Source organism: Myodes glareolus, chromosome 4 (assembly GCF_982192425.1).
Source record: "Myodes glareolus chromosome 4, mMyoGla1.1, whole genome shotgun sequence".
Lineage (NCBI taxonomy): Eukaryota > Metazoa > Chordata > Mammalia > Rodentia > Cricetidae > Myodes > Myodes glareolus.
Genome location: NC_142029.1, coordinates 51176476 through 51200388, shown reverse-complemented (window position 1 = coordinate 51200388; position 23913 = coordinate 51176476). Strand labels below are relative to the sequence as shown.

The following is a 23913-nucleotide window of genomic DNA, read 5'->3' as shown; positions in this document are numbered from 1 at the left end:
TTATCACAGGAACATCTTATTCCAGTAAAAGTAAATCTAATAAAATATTTATGAGTACGGCTAACATGTGAGAATGCAGATGAATAATAAAGCTTTTCATATTCAACACCGACTAATTTTTAGCATTAACTGAAGGAAAACCTCGGAGTAAAACTGAGAGTGATATAACACTGAGGAGCAGGATTACAGTTTACAGGCAAGAGGAAAAGGGCAGCTGTTTCGTAGTTACTTTATTATACTAAGTATCACTGGACAACTGTTTTGAATTAGTGAGAAAGATAATAGGAAACCATGACCACTGTATCCTGTCTGACACCCTCCAGATATGCCCCAGAAGCCTTTACTTAGCTCAGATCAATCACTCTGTGATGACAGTATTTTTCTCCTTGCTACAAACCTGTAGACCCCATCACCCAGTGCCAAACCTGCCCCTAGAAGTGGCACAGACAGAAGCTGGCCTAGCTTCAAAATGAATTTTCTCCTATAGAATACTGCTTCTCATCAGATGAAATGATGCTCTCAAGCCCACAGCAAAAGGCTTACAATGAGGAAGCAAGTGCCAAAAATCATCGCTTTCATCTTCACATCCAGATCCAAAGGAAAGCGAATCTCGAAGTGGTCTGCGTTTCCCATTGTTGATAAAAAGCCATTCCACTGCCTGATGATACTGCCGATGTTAGATGCTCCATCTAGAGAGTTGACCTGCAATGCCAAGAGTGGGACTTTATGATGGCTGAAAAGTGTCAAGGGACATGCCTCTGTCCTCTTCTTAGAAGCAGTTTGTGATAGGATAATATAAAAGAAACCCACTAATGACATCATTTCAAATGAGGAATCCTGAATTTCAAGTGTCCTGAAATGGTTAATAACTGACCTGGGATATACCTTAAAACCCCCAATCTAGTGACTTTTCCTCCTCCTTAAATATATCGTTTGGGGACTTTGTCAGAAGGCACGGTTTTAATTGATGATTAAATTATTTTCTGTAGTAGAGGGTGAGAATTTGAGAATTGGAACTCATTTCCAATCAAGGGAGCCTCTAAACAAAGCTAAGGGACATGTAATACACACTGCACAACACTCAATTTTCTGTGAGCTAAGCCCAACTAGTATCAGCCGTTCTAGGTATAAGAATGGACTTCAGCTTCTAAAAACGGGACCCCAACATTTGACAGTAAAATTACCTCTTACCTAGCTTCTAATGTCACCTAGAAACAGAATGACCTCACATAGCCTGTGCCGGAAACCTGGTTTGTTGACATTTTCTACAATGTTCTTAGTAAGTGAATGATGTTTCATTACATGGTGATATAAAATAAAAACTAGAAAGTTTTCTTTGTATCATAGGAAGTAGAAGAAGGAATAAATAATAATAATAGTAATTTAGTGTGCTGCAAGCCTTGTCTTCTTAAGAGGCTTTGAGAAAGTCTTCCAAACCTCAGGGCTTTTTTCCTAGCAATTTCTTTGCCAGTCCCAGGGAAAATGCAAAACAAAAAATTGTTCTTTTTTGAGAAAATGTTGCACTATAGCCCTGCCATTCATTATATTCCTACCCTTATGAATTCTCTAAGTGTTGCGATTTGCTAGATTTTGGCAATTAAAACCCTTACTCCCATTCTAAAAATCACTATGGAAAAAAGGTGATACATATCAAGAACAGTTATTGATCTAATCATCTTTACTTCCAGAAGTTTTAAAGTTCTAAATGGGGGAAAAAATCCCATTTTTTAAAAAGGCAATGCCATTCACATTTGGAAAATGGCAAGTAACCATGAGAAACCATGTGAAAAGGATTTGCTGTCAGCTTACAAATAACTTTTTTTCATACCATTCACATAAAAACTGAAGGCAAGAACATTATGAGGTTATTATGGACAATGTAGAAGTAACATATGTATTGACCTCGAAGACAGAATCTGAACCACAGCCGTAGGTTGCGCATGGCCCACGCACTCTCATCATACTCTCTTTCTCCTGATTTTGGATGCTGTAAGTGGCTCTGCATAAATTCCAGTGTTCTGCAACAAATCCAATGGTGGCACCGGGAGGACACTGCACTTCCAGCTGCATAGGAAATAGGAACAGACGTTATGGTGTTGTATGTGCACAATGCACATCTATGCCACTCATGTGCACACACCTGGACATTTTCATGGTCGTTCTAGGGCAAGGGGAATAAATGCTGGGAGGGACCCATGTTTCCACGAGGCCATTTGCAAAGTTGTATTTCCAAAAGCACTCTAAAGAGAAGAGGTCATGTTTTACTGTGGGGCAAGGGACAGGATTAATTATGATAAGTTGCTTGATGTAGATTCCAGTTATCTAAGTCCAATGCTCCTTACAGGACATACAGCATTGTCTGGCTAGATTTGCATCCTCCCCCAGTTAATTCTAAATGGTCTGAGGCAAAGAGGACCTGACACGAATCATTCATATTTCTGTGCCATAATAAAGATCTTTGAGCAAGTGGTGGTCCACGTCTTTAATCCCAGCCCTTGGGAGGCAAAAGCAGGTGAGTCTCATGAGTTTGAGGTCAACTTGGTCTACAGAGTGAATTCCAGGACAGTCAGGATACACACAGAAACCCTACCTTAAAAAAAATAACAAAACAAAAACAAAAAGAGAAAACCAAAACAACAATGTAGTAATGACCTTTGTTTCATCTAGGACTTTCATGTCTCCTCAACAAATACATTTAACATGACTAGTTCACTTAAAGAATCATAAGCAGCAAAACTAAATCTCCTACATAACAACTACAGTGAGAAACAAAAGAGGAAGAAGCACTGGGGAAATTGTATAAAAGTGCCCCTGTTTGGTGGGAATGTGTTCCAAGACATTAGTGGCGGTCTCAAATAGTTCTAACCCCAATACATACCACCCTTTACCATAAACACATGCCTATGGCCATAAAACACATGTCTATAGCAATGTTTAATTTATCCATTATCCATAGTACAGCACTAACAATCATTAACTATAGAGTGGTTGCAATAATCTGACCTATGATAGAAATTATGTGAATGCAGCCTTTCAGTTGCTACCGTGTGTACGGCAGGTGCACCTTGGATACTCTGAACAAAAGAATAATTCATGATCCAGAATTCGCCATACTATTCAGCTTATGGATTGTTTGTTCCCGGAAGTTGGCATTGATATTTCAGACTACATTTGTCTACAGTAGCTAGAACCACGAAAAGTAAACCTGCTGGTGGAAGTGGAGCAGCTGCTATGCCGTAGCAGTAAGGGCCTGTGTGTAGGGACCGACAACAGCATTTTATTAAAGGCTTCAAAAATATTGTACACAAGGCTGTTTTATTTAATTATCTGTATGTTAAAGTTATATAAAAAGCTGCCAGGAGTTGCATTGCCAGAGCCATTGTTCATATATACAAATTTGTACCTATACAAAACATTAAATTTGATAGAACCAAAATGTTATGCCTATGAAATGAAAAAAAAACCTCAGAACTGTGTAAAATCAAATTACTTTAAAATCCTTTAAAAGTTAATTCTATTTTCAATAATGCATAAATGCATAAGAGGATGCATATTAGTGAAGAACTATGCCTTGACTAAATGACTAATAAATGCCTCGCTTATTATGTAACATCCTTGAATAACAAACTACAGAGATGCAGAACAAATTAGTGATTTCCAATAATTAATGATGGGCATGAGAAAGAAAGAGTAGCGAAGAAATGAAGACTGTTTTTATAGTTATGAAATTGTTGGGACTTTGTTATGTGGTGATAGGTAAAGGAGTCTACATAGATGATAAGGTTGTGCAAGGAAAATACACAAAATGAGTATAAAACTGTCTTAATTATAACGTTAGACAAAAAGTAAGTTTATAAATTTGCAGTTTTTGTTTGCGTTAATCTATATCTGATCTCCTTTATAGGAACTTAAAGACTTTGATTTGAAAACCAAATGCCATGTATGATTATAAATGCCTGCTGTATTGAGAAAAAAAAAACAAGGACTGGAGATAGTCACCTCAGATATAAAGCTCCTATTACGAAGATAATAACTGCAAAGGAGAATTAAGAACAACAGAAACACTGATGGGCCACAACAATACTATCTATAATCAGAAATTGAGTTTAGAGAGTGGTGTGTACTGAAAAATCTTCAATCTTCAATGTAACCACTTTGTCAGAGAAGAACTGTTAATTATAATCTCAAATTTGCAGTTAAATTGATAAACAGAGACTGTGATATGCAGATTAATATTTAGAAACACAGCATACCTTTTAAAATTCTTAGGTAGTCTAATTCCAGGCCTAGACAAGAAAGTTTTCAAAGTGGTGAAATTGAGGAGACATTATAAGACATATGGAGGAGAAAAAAAAATTCAGCAAGGAATTTGAGACTCTGAAAAACAATAAGAGAGAAATGATGAAAATGAAATTAGCCATCAGTCAAGTAACTAAAACACACAGTGGAAGGCATAATGACAGGCAAGACCAAGCAAAAGCGTGAGTTTGAGGACTCAGGGCAATGGCAAGGCAACAATACATATATGTCTGTCTATCTGTGTGTATGTGTGTATGTATGTGTGTATGTGTGTATATAAAGAGAGATATGTATATGTACATTTATATATAATACTATTAAACATCACATGCATATATAAATTAACACATATTAACAAAGCTTCTAAGATTTCTGGAATACATGTAAGATAACAGATCTAAGAATCTCTGGAGTAGAAGAAAGGTATATGATTAAGTCTAAATTCCAAAAATTATGACAAACCTAGAGAAAGTTGTAGCAACAAACCGGGAAATATGTAGGTGCCATTACATATCCTATGACTACTGGAAATCCCTGTAGGTACCTAATTGATCAGAAAGCCGTTATTCACAAAACAGCCTCAAGTTGTACTTGATCCCCACCTCTTACTTGGGAAGAAAAAGGGAAAGTGTGTGTTTCTATCCTGTGAAATAACTCAACTTCCTTCCTCCCCACTACTCAGTTTCAGTTTTATTCTGAATGGTAGGGTGAGAAATTTCCATCCCATGTAGTATAGAAAGGAAAAGACAGATCACATTGTAAAGGGCAGGTCAGGAAACAAGTGTCGATTCTGCTCCTGTTCTCTGACCTCTTGCCTCGCACAGGAGCAGCAGAAGCAACAGCAGGTGCATCGGAAAGGCCTCTGCATGGTCATGATCTCTCGGCCCAGGCAGTCAGTGACCCGTAGCACGAAGGGTCGTAGGTTCCGATAGGCATTCCTGGTGTAGTCATCTGTGTCTTCAGTTACGATGTAAACCATCTGGTCTATGTTGTTCTTGACATCATACCTATTATTAGTTTCAAAACCCGTCATCACTAAAAGTTAGAATGAAGAAAGAATCTTAAATTAGAACCAGTCAAAGCAGGTCTAAAGTTGCCTTTGCTACTTTAAAGAAAAGAAAGGAAGGAAGGAAGGAAAGAAAGAAGAAAGGAAGATAGGAAGAAAGAAAGGAAAAAGAAAGGAAGAAAGAAGGAAAAAAGGAAGAAGTATGGTTAGGACTTATGAAAGCCAAATAGCTTTTTAAAATTTCAGGTGAAATCCAACCATGTGAGCCATGAGGGTTAAGCATTTTAAGAATTTTAAGCAATTGCTAAGCTTAATATGAAATTATTTAAGTTTTCCCACATAAAGTAATGGTTAATACAGTTTTCCTGGAATAAAAGAATTCAGAAATTTTAGTAATAAATCCATTTTAAAGAATCAGATATCAGATCATGAATTAATCAGCATGTGGAACTGATGAAATGGCTAGGCACGTGCTCCCCGAAGATAAGAAAATAAATCCAGAAAAATCACAGCCCTGTGTGGTCCCCATAGGGGTGTGCCCAGCTCCTACCCGAGAATGGGTAAGCAAGCAGGTAATTGAGAAGAGCACAGCGTCACCTGACTGGGATCATTTATTCAGACTTCCATAGCAACAGCCACAGACTGGAACTCAGCGGTATAAGACTCTGCTCTCTCTTTGCCACTGACCCTAGCAGAGTGTGGGGCTCTGGCTAGCTACGATCACCTCTCACCTTCTTCTTCTTGTACTCTTCCAAATAAGATGAATGCAGAGGGGAAAAAAAGACATGTGGTCCAAGGGACTAGCCAGATTAAATGCAAGTCATTTCTGAATCTAAGAGATTATCAGTGTATGGAGTATTGATCGATAAAACTACATAGAAAATTCACTCCACTGCTTTTGTGAAGATAAGGTAATAAAGAATAGCCTTCTCTCTTTGAATCACTAAAAGCTCATCGACAGAAAATAAGGCACTAGGTATGAAGTAATACAAATTTCTATCTGATTAAAACACTGCTAATCAGGGGGATGGAGAGATGGCTCAGAGGTTAAGCGCACTGGCTGCTTGCTGGCTGTTCTTCCAAAGGTCCTGAGTTCAACTCCCAGCAGCCAAATGGTGGATTACAACCATCTGTAATGATGCATACATCTGGTGCATACACGTAGATGGAACACCGTATACATAATAAATATACACATCTTTTAAAAAATACTGCTACTCAAATCACAATGCTAGTCAAAACACAATTATACATACCTTCCAGAGGCTCAAAATGCTGAAGTACGTGTATGCTGTCCAGCTGTGGGAACAGAGCCAAAGCAATTAGAAGACAGAAAACCAGAATTAATTTTAATCAGTAAGAGGAAAGAATATGATGACACGATATTAAAATCTGTCAACCAGGGGCTGGAGAGCTGGCTCAGCCTTAAGAGCACCAGTCATGTTTCCAGACGATGTAGGTTTGGTTCCCAGAACCCACATGGTTGCTCACAACCATCTCTAACCCACATTCTAGGGGCTCGGATGCACACTTCTGGTCTCCCTGGGTGCCAGGATGGGAGTGGTGAGCAGATATATATGCAGGCAAAGCACCTATGTGCATGAAATAAAATAAGAATAGCAATTGGAATGTATCAATTGATGCCAAATATCTCTCTGAAAATTGAATGGAATCTAAAAATGCAATCAGCTGAGATTATCTTATCAGCATCCAATTAGATGGATATTAGCAAAGGTGTCTAAATCAGAAAAACACGTTCAGGTGGTTTCACATTAAAAATCAGAGAGCTGACTGACAACTGGAAAACATCTGCTTGCTACAGAGACAGCACATTGGGGAGCCAGGTACATGTAAAGGACCTCTGGCTGTTTCTCAGTCATCTTTTCTGAGATGTTCACGTGGGAGCCAGTCAGGATGACTTAACATAGACTAGACACATGTGATGCTCTTGTGGTTTAGGGAAGGTGAACAAGCCAGAGTAAGCCTGAATAAGACCTCTGCTCCACATTACTTCCTGAGTATCTTTCAAAGAGATTAAGTGCATGGATTTGCATTCACCTGCATTTACCTAATGCCAGGTTCTTGCCCAAGTGCCTACTTCAGTATGGATGCATGAGGGTAGCACCATGTGGGTAGCATCTGGGAAAAGGGGTCTGGAGGGAAACATTCTAAAGTAGCAGTCTATGGAAAGGAAAGTTAGGAGCACCATCAGAGAAACTTCTACTTTAACGGTATTGGAATTACTTTGATGATGGATAGTTTAGTGGTTTTATCTTCTGTTACAATTCAGAACACCCCAGCAGAAGACAGACAGTCTCCTCTAGGACAGACAGATCTTAACCAACATAATTAGAAATCATTTATGTCATTAGACCATCCATAATCACTAAACCCAGTATACTGCCTAAAATGTTGCATTTCATCAAAATTCATTAAATAATGAAAGGTATGTGAGTGTGATAACAAGAAAAATAAACAACTGGCTATGGATGAAATTGTGTGATTAGCTACAAAAGGATATAGGAGGACACAGTCCATGTTCAATATAAAACTTACAAATTAATAAGGGATCATTTCATATAGGACATCAAAATGGCTCCTACAATTCCTTGCACTTCCCTTTGTAAAATACTAAGAAATTAAAATGTGGAAATAAGAATAAAAGCATTGACTATGTCGTAAAAGTGCCTACTGCAGGGAGAAATGTTGTTATCACTGCTGATGCTGAAATTTCCTAGTGAGTTGCTGTGCCAGCAGGAAATAGAAAAATATGTGGGGTCACTGTCAAGTACAAGACTCTGAAAAGATTCTAAAGCTGCCGTGGGTGGAGAAGGCCACTTGGTAGTCTTAACAAAGTAGCACATGATCTGTATGTGTCACCTCAAGCCACCTAACAGAGAAACAACACAAGAATGTGTAATTAATAGTGTCCGCAGCCAGCATCTGTTGTGCATGCCTCTGTGTGTTAACAACATGACAACCATTACACGTTTATCCACCAAAATGTCTCACAACAGCGTTACAGTTTTTATTCTGGCTCTTTGATTTACATGTACAAGAAATTTGGCAGTCACTGTGCTATATGAAGAAGACATGGATTTTGATTTGAAGAAGTATCTTATACTTACTTAGAATTATGTGTTTGGGGGCTCAGGAATGTTAAAGAGTCTGAGATGTTGAGAAGAAGTTGTGAGTTGTACATTTTGTGACCCACCGCCTCCCCTTGTCTAGTTCTCTCTTCTTACTCTCTTTTTCTCAGTGTGAACACTTTACTTCTAAGTAAATGGCATAGCATCAGGTTAGTGATTCTCATTCCTATTTTTCTTATTTCCTAGAGAAAGTCACATTGAATAATTTGAAAGTCACTTTTATTCCATCAAAAGGAACTCATGTGCCCTATGAATGTGTCCTTGTACCCACTGTCTACCTGTAAATCCCCCATCATGGCTCTCAGCGAGCCAGCCTCTGTCGTCAGTGACCCTATTCACTCTAGCCAATACCTTGTTTCCTCTGTTCACACCCCAGGGGCAAACTTCAAAGGAAAACGTTTTTGATGTATTACAGTACCTGAGCTAAGTATTCCAGACCAGGAGGGCAGTTGGGCATAGGAGGTGGTCCTGGCATCCACATTACTGGAGCAGGCTGGTTGGTCATAGGATATCTGCCAGGCTGGTACTGAATAGGATGGGTACTACCAGTAGGATAATATAAAAAGATGGCACCAGAATGCTGTGGAATGTTGTATCCCATAGGCAAGCCTGTAGGTGGAGGGACAGCTGGTCCAGCAGGGCCTGTGTTCTCAAACAGATGAAAATATCATGTATTATCACTTTAGTGTATTGAAGTTATATAATTTTTACGTTAAAAAGTAACCGTGCAACATGTTCTTAAAGAAAATAAGACCTCTGTTTTCTGAGTGTGTACCTAATATGTTAGCAACATACTAAGGGAATTATTCACATATTAGTTAATCTGATCCTCTTAAAACTTGTAACATAATTATTCCCATTTAACAGATATGCAAATAGAGATTGACACACTGAGAAACAAAGTAGCCTCTCACTGGATGAGGCTTCTCCTTTACTGATCATAAATGCACTTCATTGGTTTTAATGGGGTCAGTACAAAGTCTAGCACGCAATTATCATTGTCATTTTCACTAGTTATTGCAAAGGGGTCTTTACCATCTATGCTGGGTTGCCTTTGCTCAATCACTTTTCTTTGTCTTTTCATCTAGACATCAGACCGATTACCAACACTGATATCTCTCAGACCCAACTTCTTAAGCTCATTTCTTTACCAGGCTACTGAAAGTGGATTATTTTCAATAACAAGCATTACTTTCCCTGGCTCTAAGCTTGCAACTTCAAGATCAACTGTAAATCCAGCCTGTGTTCACCCTTTTCCTGATCTAAGGAGCGTACTCTTCAAGAATACTCTGGTCATCACTCTCTTGCCATCTGTCATAAGAGCATCAACTCCACCATAAATGGTTTCATCTCAGAACCTCTAAAAACTCCTTGAAAGACTCCACCCCCCAATCCTCATTATAGGGCCCAGCAGGTAAATTTGGAGTAAGGGTAGACAGTGTTCAATTCATAATTCTTAGCCATAGTTATGGTCAATTCTCCACACTCAAAAGTAATCCAAAATCAAATAAGCCATATCGAGGCCATCATAAATCATTCAAGACCCCAGGAACAACATTCCCCAGTGTTTTTAGAGGGGCGTTCAGAATAATAAAATACCATACAATAACTAATGCATGATCTCCTCTTCCACCAGGCCTGCTGAAGTCATGTTTGCTACAGAGGAAGGATGTATGGAAAAACAAAATCAGATGAAGATTTTTTAAAAGTGGTTGTTTAAATCTACTACTCTCAAACATATAAGTAAATTATTTCAGGGTTGTTTGTTTAATTGTGGCTCAGTATACCACAATCATAGTGTTTCAAAAAATAGCCTGGAGTTCTCAATAACAGATGCCTGGCCTAGTTTTCCACTATTTCCAATTCAACATAATGAAGAAAGTCATCTTGATTTCTTTCCTTCTCTAAATTCAGTGGGCTTTGCTGTTGCTTTAGTGCTAGCAAATTTGAGAAACTATCCTCACTGCCTAAATCCAGAAGCGTTATCATCCATTAGCAGCCACTCACGTTTCCCTCTCTCATCTCTTGAAACCGTTATCTGTGGTTTTCCTAGGCAGGTCATGCCGCATAGATGAATGTGTACAGCATATAACCTGGGTGCTAGGTTTCTCTCAATCTGTACGTTTTTGTCTTCCATCTATGTTACAGCACATGTATAGTGTTTTTCATACTTTATTCTTTTCTATGATTGAGTGATATTCTATAATATGAAATCTACCACACTATTTGTGTCCTTTAACTCAAGGACACTTGGGTCACCTTCATGTTGGTGATTACAATAACACTGCTGTCATCCCATCCGTGTACACATTTGGTATGAACATTTTTTAAAGTACAGTTTTACTTTGTAATCCTGTTTGGCCTGGAACTCTTCCAGGATGAGGCTGGCTTTATCCTTATTAAGATCCACCTACCTGCCTTTGCATTCCTCCTGAATGCTGGCATTAAAAGGATATATGCTGGCAGCTCTTCTTGGGCCAGAGATTGAATAACTTACTGAAGGACACGAGCTAGTATGTATAAATAGGAAAATTCAAACTTTCTGACTTTTTTGGTGATCATTTTAAACCATTTTTTAAGTTAGCATACAAAGTGGTTTCGTTAGGGCATTTTCACACATGTGCCTAGTCATCTTTTCCCTTCTCTTTGCTTCCTCATCCCTTCTTCTTCCCTAATGGTACCCTTCCTTTCCAAACCACCTCCCCTTCTGTTTCCATGCCATATATATTCTATTATGTTACACTAGTCTTCCTCACCATTCACCTGTTGATGAACATCGAGGATATCCATCACTCTCTAAGTGTAAAGCCAGGTTCATCTGCAGAGAGAGTTCCAGGACAGTGAGGATTACAAAAGTGAAACCATGTCCTTAAGAAAAATAAAATCATACCAAGTGTGTTGATGGACATCTAGACAAGTATCTCTGTGGCATTCTGACTGAGAATTTTTCAGATGCATAACCAGGACTGATATGGCAGTTCTGTTCACCTTTCTGAGAAGTTCCTTGATGATTTCTATCGTGGCTGCCTGAATTTACATATTCAGTCCACCAACAGTAAATTGAGACTCTTTTTCTACATCCTCTTTAGTATTGAACTTGAGTTCTGTCCACAGAACCCAGAATGAAATGAGAGAAACAACTTCCAAAGTGAGCCTTTCTTTCCACACTCACTCTGACCCTTGTACCAACTGTCCTCCCCCATAATGAAACTTTAAAAGTGTTTTATGGTGTTTGTATTCCTCTTCTGAACTGTCCACTCATGCCATTAGCCTGTTTGTTGATTAGGTTTTTGTTCACATTTTTATTATTCTAGATGTTAATGCTCCATCTGATGTGCAGCCAGCAATATTTTCTACACTTTGTAGGCTGGCATCTTCTGTTGTTTGTGACCTTTGCTATGCAGAAGATTTTTAATTGCATGCAATCCCATCTGTCCATTCCTGGAAGTGTCTCCTGTGCTACTAAAGCCCTTCTCATAGATGTGTTGCTTGTGCCTTTATCTTAAGTGTTTTTCTACAACACTTTCACCGAAGCCCCTGATCATTTAATTTCTTTCCCTAGCATCATTTGTTAAAAGATACTGTCTCCACCTGTAGGTACTCAGGTTTCTTCCCCTTTTGTTCGTGGTGCTATGCAGGGCCATTTTACCTCTGGCTTCCTGGCTTCTCTGATATTGCACCGGCCTGAGGATTTAGCTTAGAAAGAACTTGGCCCTCTTTTGTTATGGTAATTCCACCTGCAAGCAAGGATCCTGCCGCAGGCCCTAAACGCCTGCCACCCACAGCTGCTCCTGGCCTTGGGCACTGACACCTGACAACCTCTTCCACTGCTCCGGATGGGAGGGGGCTTTGCCCTTTTGCCACCCGACCTGTGTTTAATAAAGTTGCCATTTACTCTTTGGTGAATGAGCATGGTCTCTTTGTGTTTCAACCCTTAGGATATTCATCCATTCTCGTGGGCTCGATTCGGGAAAGCGCGCGCCTGTTTCGGGTTTGGGATTTCACAGAAAAGTGCAGGCAACATCCACCCACCCCACACACAGTGTATGTTTGTGACAACTTTGTAATTTGGTGGCTATATCTCTGGATTTATCTCTAAATCCTCTATTTTACTGGCTTATGTGATGGTTGTCAACTTGACACACTTCTAAGAGAAAACTTTCATTGAGGAAATGCTTCCATAAGACTGGTCTATGGGCATCCCTGTGGTCTATTTTCTTGGGTGGTAATTGATGTTGATGTGGGATGGCCCAGGCCAATGTGAACAGTGCCATCTTTGGGATGGGAGACCTGGGTCGTCCTGGGCTTTGTACAAGGAAGACAGCTTTGCAAGCCAGAGGAAAGAAGCAGTATTCCTCCAATGTCTCTACTTTAGTTCCTGCCTTGAGCTCCTGCCTCAGGTTCCCATCTATGATGGATGGTAGGCTATGATCTGTAAACCGAAATAAACTTTACCTGTCCAAGTTAGTCTTGGTCAATGTTTTATCTCAGCAATAGACATTAAATTAGAGCCATCTGTGTCTCTTTTTTTTGTGTGTGTGCCAGTATCATTCAATTTTTGTGACAACAGGTCTTTAATACAATTTAAGATTATGCATTTTGATATTTTCAGCATTGGTTTTTCTGCTTAGGAAACTTTAGGCTATTCTGACAGTTTTGCTTTTGTATGAATTTTAGGATTATATGTTCTAGTTTTATGAAGAATACATTGAGGTTTTGTTGGAGATTGTTCTTCACCTGAAAGTCATTTTTAACAATACAGCCATATTTATAACATCAGCTCCCAAATTCATGGTCATGAGAAGTCTTGTGTTTTCTTCTACTTCTTTCCGACATGGTTTCACTTTTTTGAAACTTTTATGGTTAGGGGTTTTATTCTAATGTATTTTATTATATTGAAAGCATTGTAAATGGAATTTTTCCTGGAAAGCTGTAATTGGTCTAGAGTAAGACAACTGTTTTTTTAATGCTGTTCTTACATCCTGCTATTTTCTGCAAATGTTTTTAGGGATAAATGCTTCATGCTGGAGTTATTTGGGTCTTTTAAGTATAGAATCATGTCATCTGCAAATGGGAGTATTTAGATTTTGTCCCTTTCTCTTTGTAGTCCTCCAATTTCGTTTTCTTGTTTTTCTGCTCTAGCTTAGAGTTCAAGCATTATGCTGAATAAGATGGAGAAAGTGGTTGCATTTGTTTCAGATAAGAAAATACTCATTTTTTTTCTTTTGAGTATAGTGTACATTATATATGGCACCTATATAGCCATTATTATATTGAAAGGTTTCTTCTATTTGTATTTTCTTCAGGGTTTTTTTTCTTTGTTTGAGAAAGAATGTTGAACTTTCAAAGACCTTTTGTGCATCTATTTCTTCATTATATAACATTTATTGTACACTTAGCTGCATTACATCATTATCCCACTGTATCATAAGCAAATATGCTATCATAAGTAAAAATAGGAACACTCTCTAAAGGATTTTGTGGAGGGCCTTTGGTTTAGCAACTCTAGTGCCAACAGCTATCTCAATCCTTAAACTACATACACACATCCCAGTCATGGAATCAAAGTGGTCTCGGATTAACCAATGCTGAGAAAAGTAAGTACAAGAAAGACACAATCTCAGAGCTTGAAGAAGTTTCTTGAAGTGAAAAATAGCAAAAGATATCATTTTCTGCAAAACGAGTTGTGTAAAAACTCAAATCCTTGTGTATTAGATATTAAAGAGAGTAATTTTGAAAAAGACATCAAGGTCACATGCTTGTTCAGTCTCAGTCCAGCTGGCCTTGGTGAGCTCTCATCAGATCAGTCCCCTTGTATCAGAGGGTGAACGCCCCCCTCACGGTCCTGATTTCCTTTTTCATGTTCTCCCTCCTTCTGCTCCTCATTTGGACCTTGGGGGCTCTTCTCTGAATGTGGCTGACATGGGGGCTGACTGAGAAGCCATTGACAATGGCACTGGGTCTTGTTTTGTCTGCATGTATTGGCTTTTTGGGATCCTAGTCTGTTTGGATGCTCACCTTCCTAGACCTGGAGGGAGAGGGGAGGAACTTGAACTTCCCACAGGGCAGGAAACCCTGAGAGCTCTTAGGACTGGAGAGGGAGGAGAGGGAGTGGGGGGGGGAGGAGAGGGAGTGGGAGGAATGGGAGGATATGGGGAGGAGGGGAGGAAGTGGAAATTTTTATAAACAAATAAATAAATTAATTTAAAAAAAGAAAAAGCCATCAAGGAAGAATAGTTTTGAAGCTAAGGGAATCTGTGACATTCCAATCTCTTATAAAAAGCAGACTAATAAATAGTCATGAACAACAAAATCAATTCTCTAACACAATCTCAAAACGAAGCTATGAGATATATATTACTTTGTCTAGGAAGCATTTATCATACCAACTTCGAGGACCAGTAGCTATGACTGAGACTAGAAACAGACTTAAACACATATTGGTATTTTGGAGCATATTCATGCTTGTAAGAAAAGCAAATGATCATTATAAAGCAAGTAGCTGAAGAAATCACAGAGAGATGCTTAGTGTACTAAAGGATGAGAAGAGTGGCTGTTAACCCATGTAGGCAAGATGGATTATGATAAATTCTAACTCATTTAACCTGACCTCCGTTGAAGAAACAGTTTTATGAGAATATAGAACAGAAGAAGAACTTTACAAAATGGGATTAGCCCTGCAGAAGTAAGGGTTGTTTGTGGAGTGCTGATGGACAAAGCTCGGAATAAGGTAGGTAGGAATATGGGCAAACCTGATAGGTAGTGGTGGCGCATGCCTTTAATCCCAGCACTCAGGGGACAGAAGCAGGAAGGTATCTGTGAGTTCAAGGCAAGCCTGGTCTACAGAATGAGTTGCAGGACAGTCAGGGCTGTTACACAGAAAAACCCTGTCTCCAAAAGCAAAGGGGGGGGGGGAGAGAAAGGGAGAGAGGGTGAGAGAGAGAGGGACAGAAAGACAGAGACAGAGAGGGAGGAGGGGAGAGGGAGATGGAGAAAAAGGGAAAGGGAGAGAGGGAGAGAGAGGGGTGGGAGGGGGAGAGTGATATAGGAAGGGAGAGAGGGAAGAAAGAAGAAAGGGAGGGAGGGAGGGAGGAAGGGAGAGAGGGGGGAAGAAAAGAATATGGGTAAACTGTATGTGTATCTAGAGCTTGAACTTTGTACCAACAGACTGCAGAGTGGATGCTTCACATTTGTAACCCTCACCATACAAGGTTACATTAAGCGGGAGTTGCTTGCCAGAGTTCAGATGTAAGGCAAGGAAGTTCAGTTGTGACAAAGACAGAGTAAAAAGAAGAAGCCATTAAAACTGACATTTAAAAATGTGTTAACTTGGTAGTGGACTGGTTATTAAGGGAAGATTCTAAAGTTTCTACTTCATGTTCCTACACGTCTCCAACATGTGGAAAACAGTACAAGTCTGGGAGGAAAATGTCAAAGTTGGTTTGATGATTATGTTGGAGAACCTGTATCTATACAGAGAATGGTCTACAGGAAGTTGCAACTGTAAATCTAAAGTGTAGCATGCCCATGTGGGTCGGGATGGAATTTACAACTACGTTAAAATGCACAAAACTAGTGGGATTATCAAGATGGCTTGATGAGAGAGAATGTGAAAGGAAATGAGGTTGGAAAAGAAGGGGAGCCAGGTGAGTATACCAAAGAACTTGGGCAAAACTAACTATTAAGAATAGGGATAGAGCTCTTGATAAAGTATAATTAAATGATGGAGAGTAGTATCTAAAAATGCTTTAAACTTAGAACTAAATGAGAGCAAAGGTGAGAAGCTATGGAAGAAGAATGAGGGACAGTTTGTGTTTATCATGAAGAATGTACTTTCATCCCCAAAAGGACTACTTTACCCTTACAATAGTCAGTGAGCCTCCTCAGAGTCACAAAGCCCCCGATTAAAGAATACTGATCACTATATTATGTAAAGGAGTTAATTACCATATCTTGTACTTTTAATATAAAAGCACTTGAAGCAATAAAAGTTCATGATCAATAGCCAGAAGAAAAGTAGAATTTATGTTATAGACTTATTCAATATGATTAAATTTCTGTAGTTATAACCAATTTATATGAATGAGTGAGTTTTATTGTAAAGATGTATTAATCCACATTAAAAATGAAGAAGAAAAAAGTGGTAAAATTATGTGTAAGAAACTAGTAACCTATGCTTCTCTGAGTTGAAAATTGACCTTAAGGGTTTTGACTGTTTCTGCAAGAAAACAAACTGAAACAAAGCAATCCATGTTTAAATTTATGTAACCACAAGAGCTCACATTAATTTACAGAAAACTCTAGAATAAAGCCACCTACCAATGGCATTGTGAGAAACTACCTATGGGATTTCATTCTTAATAATTTTTAATGTTACCATTGTTTTTTATTTTAAAAAGCCATGACATTTTTTTTCTTCTCAAATAGGTTCCATATAACAATGGTTTATTTATTAACTACTCTTTTAAAGAATAATTCTGGATAGCATTATTTTTGGTTGGAGAATACATTTAGAACTATAATGGAAATTAAAATTAAATCCGAGTCTAAATAATTTCATTAAATCAAATTTTACAAGCATATTATTTCTGGTTTCTGTGAGTTATAAGAACATAATTCGTGTCATAAGAATTGACACTTTTTTGAGTTGTTGGTCATGGAGGTGCCAGAGGCTCTCAAAATAACTAGGTTTTTGTCGTTGCTCTTGGTCCCACAGCTGAACTTGATGGTGCAATCTTACTGCCAAAACACAAACCATACTCTTTGGATATAGACAGAGACACAGAAATCAAGCTGGCAGTGAAGTAAAAGCTTCTTCCCTGATGGCTGGTTTTCACACTGCCAGAAGAAGGTGTTACACAAGCTGCTGGGACCGCCAGCAGTCATCTTACCCAGCGAGGCACCCTGTGAGCTACAACACTGACTTTCCAGGAGAATGTGCTCGCTGGCAAAACAGAGGCATGCTGCAAAAAGGCATCTTGCATACACAGCACAGGTGTTGCCTTCACGAACCAACTGCACCTGTGGTTGCCTGCTCATGAGACCTCACATCTCCCTGAAGAACTCCTAGCAGTTAATAGTTGCTGGGAAAAACGGTATCATGTTTTTACCGTTTATACTCTTGTAACTAAGTAGCCTCCCTCCTATCTTCATGAAAGCAATGCTAACCAAACTCTGGGACATACACACACGTACACACACACACGCACACGCACACGCGCACACACATGCATAAACACACAAACACGTGAACACACACACCAGATAGAGACAGAGAGAAGGTGAGAGGGAGAAACACACAGAGACAGAAACAATGAGACAGAGGCGCACACATACGGAGAAGGGTGAGAGAGAGATACCCAAGTAGGAGGGGACTTTCAGGGAAACAAAAAGAAGATGGGGGGGTGACAAAGTAACACAGATGAAAGCTACTGAGATCCGCCATAATTCACCGGACCCACATATGTGAAACTGTCAACCACTTTTGAAGGATATGGCCTAGCCACTAGATGGCGATCACAGTGACTTTTCCCTGTCGAGACAGTTCATCAGCAGTGCATTTGGCAAAGGATACATTTTCAATCTACCTATTTAATTTGAAGGCTGCCTCCCGGGACTGAACAGGGCCTTCATTTGTTAGACAAGATTCTACCAATGAGCTAAATCCCCAGTCTCACCTATTTCTGATATAGAGAAAAGCAAATATTTCCCATAGTGACCAATTCTAACAATGTTTACTTCTTGGAAATGGTGTAGTTACTTCCTAATGTGACTATACTATCTAAAATTTACTCTAGTACTGGAGAACCTCTCATTCTGAGTCTCCACCAATAGTCTTAAGACACAAAAATCTATGCCAGTGACTTAATCACTGTTCATAGCTATGTTTTTCTATGTCTCTGCCCCCTCCTGCCATTTACCAGAGCTTCATCAACACTTGTGTAACTTTAACAAATTCTTATACAGCAAAGCCTGCTTTATTCAATTGCAGCTCCCCTCCAATCTCTGGAAGGGTCAGACAGCAGCATCCTCTGTGTTCCCACCATTCCCTCTTCATCTGTCCACTAGGAACATAGAGAATGTCATCCTTACTCTGACAACTTCCTTCCTCGGGGCCTCCACAGCACAGCCTGTGATCACAGGAATATGCTAAACGTCACACTCTCTCAACATTCGGTACGTATTTGCTGAATCAGATATTTGCTGAGAAAGTAACCTTAACTATCGCTATGGTGTTCGGGAGGAGGGTTATTCTTAAAATTTTACCTTACCGGGAACAAAATGAGAATTGTAGTCAGGAGGGGCATCGGGCACCGCAGTTGGTGATATTATCTGCTTTTCCATCTCTCCTGCAGGCTGCTCAGGGTCTGTGGGGACCACACCTGGAGGAAGAGAGGAACAACCCACACAGTAAGTGATAGCATGATCATAAAATGCACTGTTTTCCTCTTACAGGTACCAGCAAATACACTCATATTTCTTAGGAAAAATATCTATTTATAAGTTTCATAAATTTTACATTGACCATAGTTTAGAGAATGAGGCCAAGCATTCATGCTCCTGTTTCAGCTGACCTTCTGCAGACTCCTGCATGCACAGTTAGTCCATCACAGACCATCATGATTCACTCTATTATTATGTGGGAAACACTGGAAATAGAAAGCTGATTCTTCATAATCTTTTGAGAATATGGTGTCTAAGTTCAAAACATTAAATAAACAAATTCTCTCTAGCTGAGAATCTAATATAGTCATAAACACATCGGTCAGAGTTGGTACAGCCCACACCTGTAATGATGCACATTCTTATTGTATTTTTCCAAAAGCCACTTGGTCACAGTGTCTCGGTGGTTGCTGCAAGGGTAGTACAGAAGCCAGTTCATGATATTATACTTTGTTCTTGATATTAAAGGAAATCCTTACTTGACACGCTATAAGGAGGGAGAGTCTCAATTTCATAAACAAATGATTGACAAAGAAAACAAAAGACTGTAGCTGTGATGTTTCCCTTCTTATACCCAAAAGGAGAGCCAACATTTCGCTCTCCCACATCCAGACCAAAGGCCACAGTTCTTTCTGTCTGCATTTGCTCTCCCATTTTTTCTTTTGTTTCATTTGAGTTATTCTCAACATTTAAAGACCTTTCAGGTCTGTGTGCAAATACGAGCTGCTTTTCCTCCCCTTACAGAGGCTTATATGTACAAATAACAGCCACACAAATATAACGAAATGTTAACTAGACAAATATTTCAGAATAAAATAGGCCTCTTCAAAGAAAACAATCACATAATTCACATGTGGAACAAAACATTAAAAACTAGTAAAAGTAAAAGGGCTGGAGTGAGGGCTCAGCAGTTGCGTCCTTATTGCTTTTGCAGTCCTCATTTTGCTTTTTCCAGGTTCAGATCCCAGCAACCATACTAGGCTGCTCACAACTGTCTATAGCACCAGCTTAATGGGGATCAGACACATATGGCCTCCATGAGCATTAGAACTCACGTGTGTAACCCAAACGCACGCACACACGTGCACACACACACACACACACACCTTAAAATAATAAAATAAATCTTAAGAAATTAATAAAATTGTACCTGACATTTTTATGAATTCCAATTATACCTGAAAAATAAAATATGTTAATGAATTAATTTATGTATAAAAATACAATATATGTGTACAACAACAGAGATAGCAGAAAGTTTACAAATTCATAGAAACCAAACAACTCACTACTGAGTGAAAAATTGGTCAAGATAGAAATAAAGAAGAAAATTTAAAACTTTTTATAATTGAATAAAAATGAAAACACAACATATCCAAACATATGGAACACCATGAAGGCAGTTCTAAAAAACAAGGTTCTAGCACTAAGTGGTTACATTAAAAAAAGAAGAAGAAAGAAGAACAGGAAGGAAGGAAGGGAGGGAAGGAGGGAGAGAGGGAGGGAGGGAGGAAAGGAGGGAGGGAAAAAAGAAAGAAAGAAGAATGGATAAAGCAAACAAACAAACCAACCCTGGAAAACTGCATAATAATAACTTAGTGACACACCTCCATACTCTAGAAAAAAGCAAGAAAGAAATAGTACCACCAGAAAGAGTAGAAAGTAAGAAACAAGTCCAAGGCTGAAATCAATGACTTGAAATAAACAGGAAAAAAATACAAACTACAAATGAAGTGAAGATTTGAACTTTTGGGGAAATTAACGAGATTCACAAATCAGTAGCCATATTAATTAAAAGAAAGAGAGAAGATCCAGACTAACTAAACTGGAAACGAAAAGGAGGATTGCAGCAGAAACTGAAGCAATTCAGAGCATTATACAGACACATTTTAAAAATCTGTATCCTTTCAAACTAGAATACCTCAATAAAAAGAGTGAATTTCTTGATGTATATAACCTAATAAAGTTAGGTCAAGATGAAATAAATAATTTAAACAGATCCCTAACCCCTAGTGAAATAGAACCACTAATTAAAAATCCCCCAGTCAAATCAAAAATGAAAAAATATCTCCCCACAAAACCAAAGCCAGACTGATTCAGTGTAGAATAAAATTGTACCAGACCCTCAAAGAACACATTATTTCAAAAAATTGTAAACTGAAGGAACACTTCCTAATTATTTTTATGAAGCTATTGCTATCTTGATATTAAAACAGACAAAGACCTGGAAAAATAAAGAAATAAAACAGACCAATATTCCCTATACATACAAATAGAAAAATTCTCATAAAATACTTGCATATAGAATTCAAGAAGATATCAACAAGATTGCCCACAATGACCAAGATGGCTTTAGCTCAGAGATTCAGGGTGGCTCAAGATACATCTTTGCAAGGCAGCTTCTACTTCAAATGACACCTGGCAACAGCAGAACACCTATACAATACCACACATTCTAACCTAACTATGTTGTTTTTCTCTTTTAATATAATTTACTTGTTTTTATCTTATGTGCACTGGTGTTTTGCCTGCATATACGTCTGTGTAAATGTGTCAGAACTAGAGAAAATCCTTAGCAAATTTGTATTATTATCAATTCACCAGTAAATTAGGCATAGGTAGAATTACTATTTAAAATTCTCTGTCACTCCATCACACAGCATGTACGGCTAAACAACTGCCAGACTATGCTGGGTTTGTGAAAAAGACTTAACCTCTCCCAGAGGCTTAAGTTCTAGCAGATAGAATTGTAAGCTTAGAAAGGAACATGCACCCTAGCTGTAGGCAAACAAGTAACAAATGTTGGCTAACAGAATTTGTTTACCAAGCAGTATATTTTACAAAGAAAAAAAAAAGCTAGCTGCAAATCAAAAGGACTCTGAGATTTCATCTTATACATGTCATAATGACTAAGATCGAAAACACAGGAGACAGCTCATTCTGGAGAGGACATAGAGTAAGGGGAACACTCCTCCACTGCTGGTGGGCAGACAAACCTGTACAGTATGGAAATCAGTATGGTGGTTTCTCAGAAAATTGCGAATCAATCTATCTCAAGACCCATGAATTGGGGGTGGAACAGAAGGGGCTGGGGAGATATGAGAGGGGAAAAGCGAGGGGAAACTGTGGCTGGGATGTAAAATAAATAAATAAGTAAATTTATTTTTTTTTTAAAAGTTAGCTACATTAAAGCCCCCCCCCTTTGTCTCACTAGGCAGCCTAGGTTATCCTAGATTTCACAGTGTATCCCAGGTTGTCTTTGAACTCACAGAGAACCTCTTGCCTTTGTTTCCCAAGTTCTGGGATAACAGTCCTGAGTCACCTTACCAAGCTCACTGCATTTTCAACATCATTGTTCTTGGACTAAAGAATCAACTACATGCCTTAACATAGTACTCACAGTTGAAACCTAAGTGTTGTAGGCATCTAAGTGATACTATATTCATGTGTGAGTATATCACTATTACATTTAGTGAATCTGAAAAGCTTAAATAGAATATTGTAGTTCTCTTCCTATACTCATGTTTAGCTTCATATGTCACAAGGATCCAAGACAGTTGAGTATGTTATTGCTTTAACAGTTCTCAGGAAGTGCCTAGGCCTTATTTAATGAAGGAAGCTCTGTTAGGCCTTAAGTAAAGTGCATTTACTAGGTCTTTAAAAAGACATCCCTATTAGGTCTTAAAAAGGGAAGTTTGCTAGGGTTTGCTGCCATTTGAATTATTATTTTCTTTCACTTCCATTGAAAGCAATAGTTATTAAACTTTTGTTGTTATATATGCAGTTTAGTGCTAGATAGCAACAAGCCAATGTAGTTGGCCTTGTTCTGGGTTCTAAACTCTGTCTCAGTGACAGGTTTATTCTTGTTATACATGGTGACCCTTCAGATCACACCAGAGGTTATGTAGAGGGGTAACTCAAGATGTAGGCTGGTCATGCCAGAAAGACACATCACATGTTTAGAGGGTTAGAATGTTCCTATTTGACTGACTACTAGGGAGGTGGGGGACTAGAGACTTAGTCCAACTCAAAGCCAAAGATTTTAGCTTTCGTGCCTAAGTACTGAAACCCCAATACAAGCTGAACACTGAGGCTCAAGTCAACTTCCCAGCTAGTAAACCCCAAAGTGTCAGGAAAGCAATCACTGCAATTCCACTGGGTGAAGGGGTGAAGGTTTTGCTTAGGGCAACAATCCAAGCTTTACCCACACCCTATATGCGTAAGTGAAGACCATGAAAGAGGCATGGTGGTTGTGCAGAGGTCAGAAAAAAACTTTCAAAAGTCAGTGCCTTCTTCTACAGTGTGTGTTCCAGGGATTGACCTCAGGTCCTCAGGTCCAGTAGAAATCACTCAAACTCACTGAACCATTTGCCAGCCCCTCCCTCATGTGTGTTTTTATTTATCTAATTTTGATTTGTATTCTTAGAATAAATCTTTACTTACCTGTAGAGTACTGTTCTGAGTCTTGTGAATTGTTACAGAAAATGACAGCCCTGAAGGGGTCAGGGGACTCATGAGACTGACAGAGCGTTGTAAGTGATCTGGAAACCTCGAACTCGTGTCAAATGCCTGATGGGAGAGAAGTCTTGTGGGTTGTGAAAGCACAGAGTCGGTATTGACTCTGGGTAGTCAATGTCAGAACTAAATTGAAATAAATACCCAGATAACTAAAAAAGTTACTAGCCCACTTTGACATTAGGGATATAATCAGGAACACAGGGCAAGAAACTTCTAGTTTGTTTCTGGTACTCCTGGTCTCATATCATTTCAGAGTAGTCTGAAATATGAGGCCAGGCACTTGGTGTCATCAGGGCTTGCATGCCTTTGGTTCTGGTTTGGGCAGGCAAGGGTTACTCTAGAGAACTCTCAATAATGTTTCCCAGAACCTAACAAAGACCTGGAGAACTAAACAAGATAGAACAGTGCCCAGTGTGAGACTGAATGCTGGGTTACGTCCACTCAAGAGCTCGCTGAAAGTCACAGAAAATAAAGCTGGCATTGAAGCCACACGCTCAG

At 38.9% G+C, this 23913-nt stretch overlaps 1 protein-coding gene across 3 annotated transcripts in view; it reads right to left on the bottom strand.

The window, feature by feature from the left end:
* Positions 1-23913, bottom strand: part of Plscr4 (phospholipid scramblase 4) — a 31566-nt gene that overhangs the window by 906 nt on the left and 6747 nt on the right. For 2 of the 3 annotated variants that reach the window (XM_048452500.3, XM_048452503.3), the window contains exons 2-8: positions 20048-20075; positions 18726-18836; positions 8873-9096; positions 6562-6604; positions 5108-5334; positions 1903-2064; positions 544-702 (exon numbers count right to left, since the gene is read on the bottom strand). In XM_048452500.3, the coding sequence (XP_048308457.2) occupies positions 544-702; positions 1903-2064; positions 5108-5334; positions 6562-6604; positions 8873-9096; positions 18726-18836; positions 20048-20054 (933 nt within the window). In that variant the 5' untranslated portion in view covers positions 20055-20075. Of the gene's footprint in view, positions 1-543; positions 703-1902; positions 2065-5107; positions 5335-6561; positions 6605-8872; positions 9097-18725; positions 18837-20047; positions 20076-23340; positions 23442-23913 lie in introns of those variants that run through there. The other variant, XM_048452504.3, reaches the window with a different exon arrangement.